This window comes from Dendrobates tinctorius, unplaced genomic scaffold, assembly GCF_039654945.1.
Source record: "Dendrobates tinctorius isolate UK_male_01 unplaced genomic scaffold, ASM3965494v1 ptg000230l, whole genome shotgun sequence".
Taxonomy (NCBI): domain Eukaryota; kingdom Metazoa; phylum Chordata; class Amphibia; order Anura; family Dendrobatidae; genus Dendrobates; species Dendrobates tinctorius.
Window position 1 is genome coordinate 2,460,890 of NW_027361897.1, and position 19,704 is coordinate 2,480,593.

General features: G+C 44.4%; 1 protein-coding gene across 3 annotated transcripts in view; it reads right to left on the minus strand.

Annotated features, from left to right (window-relative positions):
* Positions 1–3,989: 3,989 nt before the first annotated feature.
* MFSD13A (major facilitator superfamily domain containing 13A) overlaps positions 3,990–19,704 on the minus strand; it is a 72,918-nt gene continuing 57,203 nt past the window's right edge. For all 3 annotated transcript variants that reach the window (XM_073555773.1, XM_073555771.1, XM_073555772.1), the window contains exons 8-9: positions 10,545–10,738; positions 3,990–8,174 (exon numbers count right to left, since the gene is read on the minus strand). In XM_073555773.1, the coding sequence (XP_073411874.1) occupies positions 7,921–8,174; positions 10,545–10,738 (448 nt within the window). In that variant the 3' untranslated portion in view covers positions 3,990–7,920. The remainder of the gene's footprint in view (positions 8,175–10,544; positions 10,739–19,704) is intronic.

Genomic DNA, 19,704 nt, shown 5'->3' on the forward strand with positions numbered 1-19,704 from the left:
TATATATCTGCTGTATTTTGCGTGAAGTCTAACACTTTCTTATATAAGAGCTCTTCAACAATATGGACTGGCCACGGATCCATTATTTATTGGCTTCATTACACTCCAGGAGGATAGTAGTTATAAAACCTGTTTATATTTGCATTACTAAGTTTTAAGAGATCGTAATTTTTTTTTCCCCCCTTAAATTTATAGTTGCAGTTAATCCTAATATCCCACTCATTAGGGTGAAGGAAGCTGAGATACAGGGGGCTGTTTGATTGGAATCCCCCTGCTAAAGGGATATTGCAAGTTATCATCTATTCTAGGTCATGAGCAGTAGAGAATCTCAAGACAGAGGCACCAGAATTCTCCATTAATTCATTATGGGACTGCTGGCCATAGCAGACTCTCCATTCTGATAGGGGGATTTCAATGCCGAGTGATCTGGAACTGTGGGATTTGCAACGGTCGGACCCCCGTGATCATAAAGTTTTTATCTAATATGGATCAGACAAAAGTTTTGATATTTGGACTAACCTTTAATGACGTGTAGAAGGGGGAAAAAAGTGAGTCCTATAACTGAATGTTTGTGACCTGTAGGCACAGGGAGCCGCTCTTTCAGGATCCTATGGCTGCATTTACCAGAAAAGTTCCTGATCTGTATATAAAGTGCATTCATATACACATGGAGGAAAAAAGGTTGGGTTGTATATATCAGGATACCTTTTCTATGCAGAGGTGACGGGTTAAAAACAAACAATGTTGCATTATTGTTTATTTTTTTTAAATTTGTAGCCTATGGGTGACATGTCACTGTGACTATATGGCACCATTGGCGTTGTCCCGTGGGAAGTCCTCCAGACGTGTATGTCTGACGTACACTGCAGTGTGAATGCCCCAAACAGCAGCCTGGATGACGGTGAGACTGAGATCATGGGTGCAGACAGACTGCCGGATTACTCACACTCTCCTGACCCGAGCGTGCTCGCATCTATGTCTATGCAGCTGTCACACTCCGTTCAGCACAGCGGACACCAGTCCGAGAATTGCGCTATCCTCGCTTGAGTAATATGGCCGGCTGCCTGCACCCTAACAGCCATGATGGATCACTAGCCATGTCTTATAACTAAGATTAGTGCAAATCCCCTATATCTAACCTAATGTGTTTCCTCTATATTACCCTGGCTACTGCTTTCATAGCCCAACACTAAATCCTGACATTAGTGGAAATCTAGAACAGATTGGACTATGGATTGTATATGGAAGTGGCCATTTTATTGGGCATCAGTATAGGATTATTTAAGAACCATTTCAGGACAGTTCCTTCTAACCTTTACCTAAAGGGACTGATGTGATTATAAGGGTTACATGTACCCCTGATGGAAGTAAAGATCTAGGAAAGCTGCTTTTGTGTTTCCTTACAGCACAGCGGATATTACAATATGGGGCTGCGTATGTAGACGCTTCATAAAGCAGGACCCGTCTCTGCATTTAGCCATCAGCAGCAGATGCCATACTACTAGTGCTGCTGCTGGCAATTTATATAAAAGCCACGATTTGGGGAGTAAAAATTGCATAAATTGATGAGCAGTTATTCTTGAGTATGGTAAATGTAAAAAAAAAATGTATATTCGCATAACCTGAGTGTAGAGAGCACAAGTCCAATTCAGACGTCCATAAAACACAGTGCCAGTACAGGCCATGATGGAATTGATGGAGTTAAATATCCCATAACATGCAGACAGTGTTTAATGGGATTAGACCCCATAGATTATTTTGAGGACCCTTCCCTACTGCAGACATAAAAATGCCCATGTACCACCATGGCATGTGATTATGATTTACGGAAGGGTCATAAGGCTGTATAGCTCAGATGAGGATTGTAACGCAGTTCTGTCTTGATCCGAGCGTTACAGCATGTATTTCTATGCAGCTATCCTGCTCGGGTCAGGAGCGCCGACAGCCAGTCCAAGCTCTGTGTTGCGATCTGTGTTCGCGTTATATGACTGTGACCTTTCCCTTAAGGAAAGAATCACGCATCTGTAAAATGTCTGAAATGATTGGCCAGACCTTGGGTTTTGTAACTAGCGCTGACAGTATTACATGTATATCTATGTATGACGGTGTTAGTTTGGGGCATGAGACCCGTGGTCGGACTGGTCGTTTCAGGTGTATCTTATCTACAGTATGACAGCACTCAGTAGCAGAGTGATCACAAAATGTGGGTTTGTTCCCAGGGCAATATCTCCGCTTTATGGTCCCAAGAGGAGGATTATTTTTTTAGTTCCCTGATGTGTGATTTAATCCCCAAAAAAATATTTAAGGAAACACCGAGGTCCAGCTAAAAATGAGCTCTGAGGCTAGTTTCACACTAGCGTTTATTCCACACGGCGCTGCTAAGTCCTGCCCCCTGCCGGCTCCCTGCCCGCCCTATCCGGTCATTGCTGCCTACTATCGCACATGGACGCTTGCGATCTGCGCACCCTATCTTTAGCATAGCGCACGATCTGCGCACCCTAGTAGGATTTTGGTGTGCGCTGTGCATTTTTTAAGGTGCGCCGAAATGCAACATGCTGCGTTCGGCGCACACGGGCGCACCTTCAAAAGTGTGCAGCGCACGCCAAAATCCTACTAGCGCACGATCTGGGCACCCTATGCTAAAGATAGACGCTTGCAATCTGCGCACCCTATGTGCGATAGTAGGCGGCGATGACCGGATGGGGCGGGGCTTAGCGGCACCGTGCGCTGCGTGGAATAAACGCTAGTGTGAAACTAGCCTGAGCGAGGATTAATCCCACAGACCTTTATCCTCTGTTTAGCTTAAAGAGGCTAGAAAAGAAAGGGTTAGGGGTTACATACTGGATGACAATGGGCTGATGAACGAATGTGATGTGTCTGGAGTAGTGATGAGCGAGTATACTCGTTGTTCAGGTGGTCTCCGAGTATTTTGGGGTTCTCAGAGATTTAGTTTTCGTCGCCTCGGCTTGATGATTTGTGGCTGCTGGACAGCCTGAATACATGTGTGGAATGCCTGTTTGTTAGGGAATTCCCACATGTATTCAGCCTGTCCAGCAACCGCAAATCATGCAGCTGAGCTGATGAAAACAATCTCCGAGCACGCCAAAATACTTGGAGGACACCCGAGCATGCTCAGGAAAACCCGAGCAACGAGTATATTCACTCATCACTAGTCTGGAGCCATTGACGAACAGACTATATCTGCCAGGAATGAGAACAAAATCCAACACGCATAAGTGGACTCTATTGAAACAATTACAAATGGGGGGCGGACGGTCAAAAACATTTTTCAGCAAACCAGTTGACGATAATGATGTAAATTGCAGCTAATGTATGGGCGCTGATTTGTAATGGGACCCAACCCATTGATAGGAGGGGTACTTTTCTGGTGAAAAATCACACGTTAAAAATATGGTGAAAGATTGGATATTGTTAGTTTGGACTCCGTTGATAGTAAAATACCCAGAGTTGAATATACACCGTCCCGTCTCCTACATTATCTCATGGCTTCCTTCACTCGTTCTTAAATGACAATAGTATGCTTTTCTTACATCTATACTCTCCTTTTAGTATCAGTTTATTGGGGGCCTCTGTGGGTAAAAGACTAAGGTGGGATGTTGGTGGGCATCTTGGGGTCCCTGACTGCAAACCCTACCCAGGACCCAACCGTCCTGTCTTGTAGCTGTATGGGACGATGTATGATTAATTATGCCTCGGACATCAGTCCATAAAGGTCCGCCTGCCAAACTGCGTCCATGTGCTCCGCTATAGTAGCTTCTATCATATGACGGTGAACAGTGTTTCCTTTCCGTTCATTTTTTTTTTCCATCTTTTGTAAAAATTTGCCCGATCCTGTACTGTGCACGAGTAAATTGGTGTCAGCTGGCGATGCCTGAAACACACAAAAAAAATCCTACAATAAAACAATCTTATTCAAAATGTGTCCTGTTGATGAGTCCTAGCACGAATGAGAACACGACTTACGCCACTTTGGAGAAAATAGACTTTATTTTATGGCAAGACATCATAATTCATGTGAACATGGCAGTAACACAGCTGATCCCCCAGCAAACGGTACAAGTCCTGAGATGAAATGAGGAATATACATTCATACACGGCCAGACCTGCAAATATCAGAAACCTCTGGGCTGCAGATGCTAAAGGCAAAGTTACCAAGTACAGTTCAGGACACTGTGATTTAGAAGCTAAACACTCACAGGCTCAGTTTGCCCCAATAAGAAAGATGCAATTTAAGATTTAATGTCTGGGAATTTTTGGTGCAGCGCCCCCACAGGAGAAAAGTAGTATTACAATGCACCCATCTCAATGAGCTGCCCATGTAATGTTTGGATGGATCTGCTTGTCCAAAAGTGCTGTTTATGGCCACTCCAACTTAGCTCATGGAACAAGGGATTGCCATCATCTAACACTGTATTCCAGAATGAGACTCCCTTTAATTGATGGGAAACGCTTACGGCATCTGATCCAGAGGGCACATCGTATTCCCCCTCCCATTCACGGAACAAATCTTTGCCCCATAACACCCCAAAATCTCTGTAGATGGCTGGGCCAAGTCTTCAATGTTATGGTGGGATTCACCAAGAATGTAACATGTATATGGGTGGGCTACTGTAGAGACATTAGATCAGTCATGTTTGACCTTATTGGATAGTAGATTGACCACTGACCAAGCGATCATTTTGCCGATACACACTTTAGTCCATAGTGGTCGTTGCAGTCCAATTGGTAAGATGTTTATATACCACCGAGCAAAGAACGAATGATAATTCTGAGAACAGACGGCTTGTGGTCAATAGATCTTCTATCCGAAAAGTACAAACGACGCCAACTCCTTTATAGATGGCCAAACATTCTTAAATGGTTGAAATTGTCATTTTCATCACCTTTGGTCTAATATTTATGTGGACCTGCCAAGGAATCTGTCCGCACAGAATGACTGCACCATGATGGGGCTGAACATTTAATGGCACCTTCCCCCCTGCTTGTTTTCCCGATAGCTCCACCTCCTCTGCTCTGATTGACAGCTCAGGCTTCATTAAAAACACTATTTTTTGTCTTTAAGATTTTTAACACAAATATTTTCACTTTCCGTTAAAATGATGCAAAATTTGTGGGACAGAAAAAAAAAAAAAGAATTCAGATATATACGAAATTACTCCGCAGGGGGGACCGGACTGGAGTATATTAATGCAAAAAAAGCGGCTTTTTTAAAAAGTCTCTATTGATAAATCTTGAAGACTCCGTGTGCACGTAGCATAAGGCTCATTGACATGTCCGGCTTTTCATGGTGTCTCATTAACTCTCCGCTAATTATGCAAATTGTCTCTTCAGAGAGGAAGAGGACTAGAACTCTAGTGCCACCTACTGGAAGTAGCAATCCTAAAAGTCAATGTCGACCCTTTAACGAGCCTTGTTACATGACATACGATAAAAGCCAAGCCAGAATGTCAATGTGCAGACACTGTGTTTCGGGGTACTGCCCCTCGTCAGTGCAAAGTGTGAGATCTGGTTTGGCTGTGATATCGGTCAGACGCCTCTCTCACAGCCAAACCAGATCTCACACTTTGCACTGACGAGGGGCAGAACCCCGAAACACTGTCTATTGAGATTCTGGCTTGGCTTTATCCTAAGTCATGTAACAAGGCTCGTTAAAGGGTCAACATTGACTTTTAGGATTGCTACTTCCAGTAGGTGGCACTAGAGTTCTAGTCCTCTTCCTCTCAGAGACAATTTGCATAATTATATTTCCCAGAGGAGCATTGCGGCTTTAAGTCTCCTCATCTCGACATGCTTAGCATGTCATTCTCCGCAAGGAGAAATGATACTTCTTGGATATTAACTCTCTGGTCACACTTGTTTGGCGCCTCCTTTGCAGATGTAGACAAGAGAAAGAACACAGATATGAACAGAGCCCTAAGTTCATCATTCTCTACACCCAGATTCCCTGTTCAACTTCTTATACAATTTCTTCCCCAATATTTTCTATACATACAATCTAATTCATGTCATTTTTTCCCGAAAGCGATAAATATAGAAAATTATCTTCTCCGGTTTTCACAATGGGATGGCCAGAAGCAAGTCTGTTTACCAAGGAGGGGGCAGTGTATTGTACAGCCATCAGCATGGCCCGTTATAATTTGCACTCCTAGTGCTATGTAGGCGAATGGTAGTCACCCAACAGGAAGACTGTATCATAAGGAACCTTCGATCGCTCAGTTTACAGAATGTAAGTGGGTAATGACCCGGGATCATGTGAATCACTGCAAGGATAATTTGTGTCTCCAGTTATAGAAGTGGAAACGTCTTGTAAAAATGGAGGCGTTCATCGCAATACAAAAGGCCAGTCTGACATTTTGTACCAAAACTCTACCTTAATCAGCTGTAGCACCGGCTTATTTAAAGATGCAAAAAAGAAGTTCAATTTGAGAAGTGCAGAGTTTTTGCTGCACGTTCTGTGGATAACCAATATATCTGCAGGTATTCGGGCCACGCCGTCTTTCTAGATCATTACTTGCCAGCAAGTAACACATATGACAGCCGGTCATTGCTGAGAAGTTCACAGGACGTCATCCAGAGTGGACGGCGGCTCTTCCTGGTCACCGCTGCCACCAGTCAGACCGTCTCCTTACAGGGAAGCTAAAATTAAAAAATACAGTATGGTGTCCGCCTTGATCATGTTCTGTCTGTTTAGTATGTGTGAAATGGGAGATTTAGGAAAAGGCAACTTAAGATGGTCTTACATCTGCAATCGATGTCAGCCAAACCCTCTGATATGAGAGAGGGACCCGATGACCATTTAATGTGCGCGGTGGTTTCCCAACCCCCAACCTCTACCGAGAGTAGATGGAATTGGTAATTACTAGTGATGAGCGAACATGCTCGGTTATAGTGTTATCTGAGCATGCTCAGGTACTGAGTGTCTTCGACATGCTTGAATAATATGTTCAAGCCCCCGCAGCTGAATGTTTAGCAGCCATTAGACATTTGGGGATTGTCTAACAAACAGGCCATCCATGCATGTGTTGCGGCTGTCTAAGAATCACTTGACATGCAGCTGCAGGGACTCGAACATAATATTCGGGCACGCCCAAGATACTTGGATAACACCCGAGCACGCTTACCTATTACTAGTAACTGCGGGATCTTTCCGCTCTCCTCTGGCAGAGGCTAATTTCCTTTCCCCATTCATAAAGCGCATACATTAGAGATGGTGCGAATCCAGTCACTGGTCAGCAGCACTGAGAACCACCGCTTCCTTGCGGCAATCCATCCCCGGCACCCCTTTTGATTAGCCAGCCTGGCACGAGGATATTATTGAGGCATGAGGCACAGGCCAGCTAATCAAAAGAAGAGCTGCAGATACCGTTGGGTAAGAGGCTGTAGTCAAGGCTCTGATCTGACGTCGCTGATGGGCCGAGCTCCTGCTGATCTATTCGCACCAACTCTAAAATACACTTAATCGAGCATGTATGTGTCTGGAAGGGATAGCCGTCTGCCTGATACATCTAGGCTTTAGGCTATGCTGTGTGCAATGTTTGAGAATATAAGCTCTGTCCTCTCTGTGGGCCCCAGAAGACATAGAGGTGACCAGGAGGAGATGCAACGTTGCGCGTTTGCACATAGGTAAGTTAGGTCTGTTTTTTTCAATATCCCTCTTGCATCTGAGGGTTTAATGTCCCTTTAAATTATTCTTCTATACTGGAATGGAAAGTTTGGCCCCTCACATGTATTAAGGATCAGAGTAATTGATTGTTCCTCGTGAGCATATCCAAAGGTCAGCGCTTCCTTTATTGGCGCAGTGGACGGCCCAACGCTCCAGGTCGTGGTCACCATGTGCTGTGTTCTCGCACCTTGTGCCGTGGGAAGGTCTGTCATCGTCTCCGTATCCTACACTGTCCGTCATATGTTTTTTATTTCCTGAGAAAGAACATTTTGAGTCTGATTCTGACGATACGATTTCACAGCTGTGAGTCGCTTTCCACGTAAATTAAAATGCGACCAGGTAAAAATCTGAAGGAGCGCACAGGTGATGGGGATGAAGACCAGGAGATAAAAGCATCCCTGCCGGAGGGTGGCCGCGAGCACACGGCTCGGATCCATCTGCGGCTCGGTGTTGATATTATTCATCGCATCCCTCTGAAAGATGTCATATCCTGCAACCAAATACATACAAGGCAACTTTATATACATTAAAGGGGTGGTTTCACCTTATTAAATAGGTCATATTGCAAAATAATTAAAAATATATAATTTTGCTCTCCTATCAAGAAAGAAGGAATGTTTAATTCTATATGGTTTACATCAAGGAGCCAAGTTACCGACCACATCAAAATTATCTGGTAGCCTAGTCTAGGGGAGCGTGTTTGCAGCGCTCTGAAGATGGACAGATTTTTAAGCTCCTCCAATGCTGCAGAGCCAAAGATTCGTCAGCCATCAGCATGGGACAGCAGCCTGAGCGGTCAATTTTCAGTAGTGCACTGTCACTATCCCCCAGGAGACTGGGAAGCATTGGAGCAATATGCTCCTGAAGATACTAACTAGAGACAACCCAGATTGCTGACTCCTGACAGTGTGCAACATTCACACTGTCAGGGTTTCCCTCTCAACTGTAAATATGTGATGTTAATACTTGCGGTCATGTGATGAGTAACAATATTCCCGATTCTCTCAATGTGATAACATAAGCGGATGAGAAGCTAGTCGACAGATGACGGGAACTATTGAGATCACAAACTCGAGCTGGCAACAGAGTAAAAACCTGACAGTGTGGATTGTGCAAACTGTTAAGATTCGGAGATCTGTAGTCACATGGAAACAATGCCAAAAATTATGATCAGCCCAAAATCCCCTATAAAGTCGTTTCATGGGACTTGATAAAATGGTCATTAATATCAGATGGGTGGTGGTCTAATCCACAGCACCTTCACTGATCAACTACTTAAAGGGGATGCGGTGCATTGGTATGTGGCACAGCGCGATACATTGTATAGTGGCAAGCGCTTTCCTATTCACATGTGTGGGAGATAACGTGCAGTACCACTCCCGGCCACTACACAATGTAAGGCGCTGTGCCACTTCCCATGTACCACTGTCCACTGACCAGTGGAGGCAGCAGGAGTTTGACTTCTACCAGTTTGACAGCAAAGACCTTTCCAAAGTATTTGGGATGCCAATACCTATATCTGGAAAATCCCTTTAAGGCTCACAAGGTGTATTGAAAAACCAAAAGGAGCAAAAACAGGCTTTGTCTTTTTTTTTTTTTTAAAAAAAAAAAAAACCCAACTCCACTTGGTCCATGTGTTGTGCCCAATCAAATAAATGAGCTAATGGCTCCCCCCGCAGCCATACCTGGACACCCTCTCCCACAGCCACACCCCTGCAGCCACACCTGTGCACGCCCTCCACAGCCACACCCCTGCAGCCACACCTGTGCACGCCCTCCACAGCCACACCCCTGCAGCCACACCTGTGCACGCCCTCCACAGCCACACCCCTGCAGCCACACCTGTGCACGCCCTCCACAGCCTTACTCGAGATTGTTACGGAGATTGCAGAAATCGGACACATAGAAAGACGTATTAGTATAATATTAGTAGTAATTTGCAATATTAGTCAGCTCTAACACATTAAATTAAAGTGGCTCTCATTAAAGGAGTTGTGCAGACTGGGGACTCGAGTCTGTAGTCACTCTATGTGACTGCAGACTTGTGAATCCTCACAGTGCAGCAGGCTGTCAGGATCCTCCAGTGCCAGCAGGTATGTGATTTGCATATATAATAATAAGCATTTTATTTATATATTGCCAACATATTCCACAGCGCTATACAGACATTATGATCGCTGTCTCCGACTGGGCTCAATCTAAATTGCCTATCAATATATCTATGGAATATATATGCGGTCATGTGCAGACTAGACGTAAATAGTCTCTCTCAATACAAGTGAATCAAGTGAGGCCAGACACGTCTAATCAGAATGTGGCCAGAACTATACAAATTACATACTTGCAGTCACATGACTGCCTGCTTCCGATGCTGGAGAATCTGGACAGCGCACACAAGCATGGACAACCCCTTTAAGCTTCATTTTAAAAAGTTGGTCACTTTACCATTATTTTAACATGGTGTTGAGACATGATTTTGTGGTTTAAAAATATTACAGGTTCTCCTCCTTCCTTACAGACTCTCCAGTTGTCAAAAAAGCTGATGGTGGCGGATCATGTGACCAGGCCTGTCCGTCTGCCTCCTCCAATAGAAAAACACTTCACTTGTGAAAGAAGTCTTTCAATTGGAGGAGGCAGACGGAAAGGCCTGGTCACATGATCCTCCGCCAGCCTCCATTTTGACAACTTCAGAATCTGTGAGGAAGGAGGAGAACCTGTAATCATGTCCCCAACACATCTATGAAAAAAAAAATTGACAACCCCTTTAATGAGTTATACATAATAAAATGCTGCCGTATAGTACAGGACATCCAAAGACGAGGTCATGTCCGTCTTAGAAATGGTGGTGGCCTCGGCTTACCTGTGTAGACGCACAGCAGCCATGTACCGATAAGTGGAGCCAGGGTCTGGCCAGGTTTGGTTACCAAGGCCACCATTCCAAACATCAGCGCTGAGGCCGCCTGCTTTCTGCGATTGAGGACAAAGTCTTCATCCACCAAGTCGGTGACCACCAGGTTCAGCAGTTTACAAGTCCCTTCGGTGAAGACGCGGTTGCTGCAATGAGCGGATAATGCACGGTGGTTATTGGCATGTAACCGCGCGATGGTCAGGATCAAACAACGCTGCTGCCATTCATAGTCACAGAGGAACCAGCAGCAAGACAGAAAAGCAACCATATTATACAGACGTGAAACTATGGAGTGAAGGTTTCTGCTGCCCGGACTCCGGGAAGCGATACAACCACAAGATTCCAGTATCCTTATTGTTAGATGGTCACCCAATGATAATCTGAGGGCAGGATGTCCCACTATGTAGGTCCTGAGAAACCAGCTGCAATCTGTGGGGGGATTACAGCCCCCAATTCTCCTACAGAGCCACCACAGGAGAAATAACAGGTGGTCTATATAATGCAGGGACGCTGGAAATCGGGACGCTTTTTGTATACACCGATCTTAGGATCCTGAACATGGGGACACAAACCTACTCAAACATTAATAAAAACTATCAAAACTAGTTCTCATTTTTATTTTTTACTTTTGAACATGCCGATACTCTACCACGATGAGCCAGTAATCATCATGTTTCATTAGTCCCAAAGGTGCCAATGTCATGGCCATTCCCTAGGGGGCACCGTTGCCCCATATATCGGTGACCTCTGCATGCGCCTGTACAATAACCGTTTACTACATTACTGCTGCCACAGACATTACATCATAATCAGATTATGTTAATGTTGGCAAGGTCCATTACGGTAAAGGGGTTCTCCGACGACAATTGGGATACAGTGGGGAAAAAAGTATTTAGCAGACACCAATTGTGCAAGTTCTCCCACTTAAAAAAAAAAAAAAAAAAAAAGAGAGGCCTGTAACTGACATCATAGGTAGACCACAACTATGAGAGTCAAAATGAGAAAACAAATCCAGAAAATCACCTTGTCTGATTTGACAAGATTTATTTTGCAAATTATGGTGGAAAATAAGTATTTGGTCACATAAAAACATGCAAGATTTCTGGCTCTCACAGACCTGTAACGTCTTCTTTAAGAGGCTCCTCTGTCCTCCACTCATTACCTGTAGTAATGGCTCCTGTTTGAACTTGTTATCAGTATAAAAGACACCTGTCCACAACCTCAGTCACACTCCAAACTTCACTATGGAGAAGACCAAAGAGCTGTCAAAGGACCCCAGAAACAAAATTGCAGCCCTGCACCAGGCTGGGTAGACTGAATCTGCAATAGGCAAGCAGCTTGGAGTGATGAAATCAACTGATGGAGCAATAATAAGAAAATGGAAGATATACAAGACCACTGATAATCTCCCTCAATCTGGGGCTCCACGTAAGATCTCACCCCATGGGGTCAAAGTGATCACTAGAACGGTGAGCAAAAATCCCAGAACCAGAAATGCGGGGGGCGTGGCTATGCAGTGAGCGGGAGAGGACGCTGGCAAGGAGAGCTCCTCATTATCCTGTCGGATCCTGGACCTTGGACCCCTTCATGGTGGCTTACCTAAAGCTGGCTGGACCCCCTTAGACGTCGGGACCCCCCGGATATCCCACGGCAGGTCGGGAGGCAGTTTCTGAGAGCGGGCGGCGGGGGAGACAGGAGCGGGCGGCGGATTCCCCACGAGGCAGAGGCCATCTTGGGCGCGCGGCTCAGCTGCTGAGAGCTGCAGCGTCGGCTCACATTGCTGCACCGCCGCCGGGCAGTGAAGAAACCGGCTGAAAATCTGAGGAAGCGCGCGGTGAGTGCCCTGAAAAAGTGGGCCCTGCGTGGTATCCCTCTCATATTATCCGCCGGCTGGTGCCATTACTAGAGGAGGCTCTGTGTACCCTCCCCCACTGCAGCTGTCCCTGTGGGGCCCCCTCTCCCTCCCCTGGCCATAAGGATCTGTACCTTACGAGGCTGGTTGCCATCCTCATAATCTTTGAGGCATCCCTCGGTAGCCCGACCCACAATTAACTGTTGCCAGCCCTGCTGTGACCCCCATCTGTGGTGGGTGATACCTGGGTCACACATTCTCAGCTGTTTCATCAGGCCGCACTGCAGATAAACATGAGCCGACTTAAAGGGTCTGGAGCGGCAGAAAAATTGAAGGAGTTTGTTAGACCTGACCCCGCTGAAAGTGCACGACATAACAGGAGCACTTCCTATCAAGTACAGCGCAAAAATCGCCCTTCTGGGTGTGAGGAGGAGACGGATCAGGAGGAATTGACCCTTAAACAAGCGTCTGAGCAGTTGATGCAGGCTATCTCCTTGACCAGAACATCCCTGATGGAGAAAATCGAAAATACGGAGGTGGGGAGACTTCGTCAGGATTTGCAGGCCATGAAGGGACGCATTGCGGAGGTGGAGACGAGGGTGTCCAAGGTGGAGGATACCATTACACCTATGGAGGCTAAATTAGCGAAGGCGGCGGGCTCCATGAATGCTTGGAAGCAGAAGGCGGATGATTTAGAAAACAGAATGCGCCGGAATAATATCCGTATTGTTGATCTGCCTGAGCGGTCGGAAGGTCAGCATCCTGAGTAGTTTCTGGAGGATTGGCTTAAGACCTCCCTGGGAGATGAATTCTCCTCAATGTTCGCTGTTGAAAGAGCTCACAGGGTCCCTACAAGCAGGGCTGTGGAGTCGGTAAGCCACAGTTGCGACTCCGACTCCTGGATTTTATCAGGCTCCGACTCCGACTCCTTCATAAATGGCTAATTCATAACAACAAATTTACTGTTGTAAAATATTAAACATCGTGCTTATTCAGTTTCTCACCATCATATAAGTAATCAGACCACTTAGAGCAAAAACTACATTTATTAGAATACAATTAGAATATAGCAAATAACTTTTATAAACTTTTCTAAACTGTAAGTAAATATGCAATAAACACTTTTATGCAGTTAATAAGAAGAAATCTATAAATTTGTCCTCAGAAAAAGTATTGCCTCTGTCAGATCCTCCTTCATGGATGCCCTCAAATCTGATCTAATTATTTTGAGAGGAGAGAACAACCTCTCTACACTAACTTGTGTTGGTGGAAAAGCAGTAACCACTCGGGCAACATCTCTGACAATGTCAGGATACAGAGGAATCGCTTGTTGCACTGTTATTTTTGATGAACGGTCAAATTTCTCAATTTCTTATAGTGCACATGAAAAATTCTGCTGAAATGTACTGGCTGTGTTCCTTGATGGGGATGACTCTTCTTCTATGCGGGAACGCTTTGCACGGTCCTTGTGATCCAAATATTTTTCGAAATTAAATTCTTCATCAGTTGATGATGAGGGTGAAGATGTGGCAGGACGACCAAATTCTTCTTGTTCCTCCTGACTGTTCTGCAACCCTTTCATCCTTACTGCTATTTCAAACAGAGCTGCTTTTCCTTTACTTAGCTGTTGATCATCTAGAAGAATCCGATGCATTGGGTCTACATAAACAGCTGCCAAAAGAATGTTATTTTGTAATAGTAGCTCCTCTCTCCGTTTCATTGATGTAGCAATGCCACTTGCAATTAACCCTCCTCTTTGGGACAGGCGAAACATCAGGTTCTTCCATTCCTTTAAGAAAATACCTGGAGTTAAGTCCTCTGCTTGTAATTTTTTAGTCACTGTAAATGGGTGCTCTAGCAATTTTTCCAGCTCAGTCACCTGATTCCACTGACTTTCATTTAGCGTCAGTTGAGGGTTAGCCATGTCTACAAGAAAGGTTTTCCGTTCAACCAAGCGCTGAATCATTAATAAGTACTGCCCCATCGTGTGGCTTGATCAATAATTGCCCCTTTTCCAGCACGTCTCTTCAAAATTGAGTCAACTTTAGGGGTTCTGGCAACAGTAGCCAATTTTCTCACCTTGCCAATCAGTGCAGCAGCATGTCCTTCTTGCAGACTGTCTCTTATAGCCAGCTGTAGCGTATGCACAACACAGCGCATGTGATGAATGAAAGAACATATTGACACAGTTTCAACAAGATCATCTAAACTATCATGTTGCTGTTCATCTGAAGCAACTTCAGTTTGCTCCTCAGTTACAATACTGTGTTCCTCTATTTCAAACATTTCTGTGTCTGTGGACCCAGAATGTTCTTCTAGCTGCTGGTCACCATCATTACTCTCATTCATTAGCTTAATAGTACTTATCATATTTGAAGCATTGTCAGTTACGACAGAAAGAACTTGCTCTTTTTTAAGTTCATAGTCTTGCAGAACCTTTTCCACCAACACCTGGAGAAACTCACTGGTGTGAAGAGCTTTGGTGTCTTTTACTGCCAATGTCTTGGTAACTATTTCATTTTTGTCACAAACAAATCGGACATTGATGGCAAAATAGTTCACTCTGTGACGTGTGCAGGCATCCATTTTAAGAAACAGAAAGCGTCCCTTGAGAGTTTTTTTAAGTTCTTCCTTTTGTTTAAAAGCTTCTTCGATTACTAATTTTCTAATACTCTCTCTCCAGAGAAACACCAAGCTTGCGGGCCATTTCCCCATTCAGACACATAAAAGCTGGTCGTGAAAATAATGAAATAGGCACACTATCCTTTACAACAAGCTCTATGATCTGTTTTTTAAATGTATCTACTGTCATTGTCACAGTAACTTTGTCACTGACATAATATCTTGCAACTGATGGCTGCAAAGTTCTCTGCTCCTTTGTTTGGCTGGAAGAGCTGGGCACTGGTTCATTGGTTTGGATGCAGTCTTTGTCATCCACTGCTTTCAGTACTTCTGGATGAAAGCGCTGTAAATGTCTCTTTAGTTTAGAAGCTCTGGTAGGAGCATTTTTATCTTTGCCTGAATATGCACTCATCTTGGCTTCACAGCATTTGTTTTCGTCTGGATCATTTGTCATACACTGACAGACATAATGTTTTCTATCTTGAGTGATGGTGAAATGTTCAAATACAGCTGATTTAATGTGATGCTTCTTTGACATTCTCAGGTTTTTAATTCTGCATTCACAATCCAAATCACAATTGTTTTTCCTAAAAACAATTGTGCAAAATTATTGCCAGGTCGTACAACTGATATAGTGGTCAGTAATACTGTTATTATTCCTCATGTACTCACAGTTAACTGATGCAAAGTTTGTTGAAAGGATAATACTTCTTACAGTCTTCCTCTTCTGAGTAGCAGGCAGCTGTGAGATGCTTGGAAGACGCACACCTAGTATGATCTAGTCTAGAGGAGGAGCTTTACTACTAAGAATTTGCAACACATTTTCACTTTCAGTTTCATACATTGTAAGTAGGGGGGTTGGGGCAGCATGAGGTTAACCAAGTATAAGATTAGATAAGGGCAGTGGAGAACAGTGACACACAAGAAGTAAGAAATGTCTCTATCTCAAGCAGAACTGCTTATCACTGTTGTTCATAGTTTGATAGAACATATATATTTGAGTAACATTTATAAAATTCATATGAAAGTTCAATTATGAAATATTAATACATTTTTTTTTTTAAAGCTGGAGTGGGTACATTTCTACTGACTCCGACTCCAACCAAAACTAACTCCGACTCCGACTCCACAGCCCTGCCTACAAGACCCCTGCCTCCGGGGGCCCCGCCTCGACCTTTCCTGGCACGCTTCCTCAATTGTAAGGACAGAGAGACCATTCTGCGTCCTGCACGACTGAAAAGTCCTATTAAATTTAACAATGCTGTCATTTCCATCTTTCCGGATTTTTCCATGGAACTGCAGAAGCAGCGGGCGCAATTCATCGAGGTCAAGAAACGGCTCAGGGACAGAAACATTGTATACTCAATGATATATCCGGCCCGACTTCGTGCTGTTCATGAAGGTTCCTCCGTATTTTTCACAGATCCGGCAGAGGCGACTGAGTGGCTGCGGTCCCATAGGGGGTCCCCTGCGAAGGAATCCTAATGTGGCGGCTGTTGCTCCGGATTCTTTCAATCGAAGGTCTAATTGGAGCTCTCTCGGCGAATTCCCAGATATCAACAATACCAGAAGCTGTGCTCAGTGATGGTATCCCCCTTGTTTATTTTTTGATGGGGGCGAGAGACTGTGCTCCTATGCTACTAGGTTCCGGTTTTGTTTTTTCTTTTTCAAAAGTTTTAGCTTTTATAGTTATTTAGGTAAATGCTGCAGCCGACGCCAATTTTGCTATCTGGATGGGATCTCTGCACTTGGTTCGGGCACCATTATGCAACATATCCAAATAGATGGGAATGGGTTCTGAGTTGATTTGTATGACTTGGAACGTAAGAGGCATAAAAACCCCTCGAAAGAAAATTAAGGTGTTCTCACAAATTAGACACTATCGTCCTCATATTGTGGCTCTGGTGGAGACGCACCTGACCAGGGATACAGTTCGGTGCGTACAAAAACCCTGGGTGCAATGGTTTATACATGCTTTTCACACCAGCTATTCAAGGGGAGTTTCACTGTTAATTCATAAAGATGTTCGGTGGGAAGCCAGGGAGGCCCGGAAAGACCCTGAGGGACGATTTGTGTTTGTGCATGCGCTGATTAACTCTCAGAAATATGTTATTCTTTGTATTTATAATCCCCCTCCGGCCAATATATCAATTATTCAGAAGGCATTAAGCTTTGCTTTGAATTACCCAGATGCACATGTCATTTGTATGGGAGATTTTAATTTGGTCATGAATAGCCATCTTGATAGATTGAGATTAGATGATGGAGTACAGGGTGGCAGGGTGGGGTCCCCTCCCGGGGACATCCCAACTGTCACAATTCATGGCGGGTAGTGGGTGGCTTGATCTTTGGAGAGTGCGTCATCCAGAGACAAGGGAGTATACTTGCCATTCCTCCACTAAACGCTCTCTGTCTCGAATAGACCTACATTTTAGGGTCCAGCAGTCTGGCGGCGTGGGTGGATGATATTAAACATGGAAGTAGGGGGATTTCGGATCATAGCCCAGTTTTTCTTAAGCTTAAATACGGGCCATCGACTAACATGGAAATTGAATCCTTTTTGGCTGAAATTGATAACATCCCCTGATAGAACAATAGATCAGTTACGTTGCTTCGTCTCGTCCCACCCTGAACCCCAAAATATTAATGTATTTTGGGATGCTCTTAAAGCCTATTTACGGGGGTGTTTATCCTCTACGATCTCTTATATTAAACGGGTGATATCGGAGGAGGATGGCGAGATGGAGCGACATCTGAAGGATTCAGAGGCAGCCTATATATCTGATCAAACTAACAGTAATAGGGTGGAGTGGCTAACTGCTCAAAGGTTATATGCTCAATACACGGACACCAGGAAGAAACGTAAATTATTTTTTGCCCGGCAGTCTTATTTTGAGATGGGGAATCAGGCAAGCAAATTTTTGGCTTACTTGGTACGACGGCATAATGCGACTAACACAATTCTACAGATTCGTGACTCGGGTGGTGCTTTGGTTTCCTCAACTGAGGGGATACTGAAATGCTTTTCTGATTATTATGGTTCACTATACAATTCTAAGACCGATGTGGATGTCCCGGAGTGTCTAAATTATTTGTCAGATATGGAATTTCCTGTGCTAAGTCCTTCCCAACAGGCCTTTATGGATGCTGAGTTTACTCTGGAGGAGGTAGAGGACGCCATAAAAGACATGGCCTCCGGGAAGACCCCTGGGCCGGATGGATTTCCTGTGGAATTATATAGGAAATACCAGGATATACTGGCACCTCTTTTGTTGACAGTGTTTCGTGGGATCTGGGAGGGAGGATGCATGCTGGAGTCCTTTTATGAGGTCAATATAATAGTTCTTAAAAAGGAGGGGAAGGACCCTTTAGATTGTGGATCTTATAGGCCTATATCACTAGTAAATGTGGATTATAACATTTTTACAAAAATTCTGGCCAAAAGAGTGAATTCAGTCATAATAGATCTTGTACACTCTGACCAAACGGGTTTTATGCCGGGGAAGAGCACCTCCATAAATATCAGACGAGTCCAGTCAGTGGTCCAATATAGTTCTTTGAAACCGGATAATGAATGGGCATTGGCGTCGCTGGATGCAGCCAAGGCCTTTGACTCTCTTGAATAGCCTTTTCTCTGCATGTTTGCAGAGGTATGGATTTGGTGACAGACTTCAAAAATGGGTTAGTGTTTTATACATGAAGCCCAAGGCCCGGGTTATCATAAATGGCTCCATATCTGAATCATTTTCGCTGCATAGGGGAACTCGTCAGGGGTGTCCCCTTTCCCCGGCCCTTTTTGCTATTGCTATTGAGGCACTGGCAATTTGTATAAGATCTTCCCCTAACATTGCTGGTATAGAAATAGCAGGTCGAACGGACACCATAGGCCTGTATGCTGACGATATGGTGATATTTATGGACAGAGCGGAGGAGACTTTGACAGGAGTCATCACCACTATAAATAAATTCAGCAAATATTCTGGCCTATATATAAATTGGGAGAAATCGGCTTTCATGCCTCTTTCCCACGCTCCAATGCCACGACTTGAGACTCTCTCCTTACTGCCCATTGTAACCACCTTTAAATATTTGGGTGTTCATATTTCTCAGGGTAGTAAATTTGATCTGCAACTCAATATACAACCATTGCTTGAGACGGTCAAGGGTAAATTTGCGATCTGGGGTAAACGTCCACTGTCTGTAGCCGGACGTATTAATTTAATTAAATTGATATTACTCCCCAAGCTTAGTTACTTTCTTCAACATGGGCACCACTACCGCACTAAATCCTTTTTTGCTAATCTGAATTCCCAAACCACATCCTTTATTTGGTGGAAAGCCAGGCCTAAACTTAAACTAACCACTCTACAGAGGCCCAAGAGGGGAGGGGGGGCAGCGTTACCCAATTTCTTTTTATATTATTTGGCTGGACAGGCCAAGGGCCATAAGTACATGGATGCCTGGAGGTCATCTCCCAAATTCTGAGAGTCATCTACTTCATGCCGCACGGATTGGTTGCCCGCTGGGTTTTTTGGAAATGAGGAAAATAAATGTATCGAGACTGCTACCTCTGCTTCGTCTGGCACGATCGATATGGAGACAGATTAAGGGGGTGGTTGGATTTGGGGATATTATAGC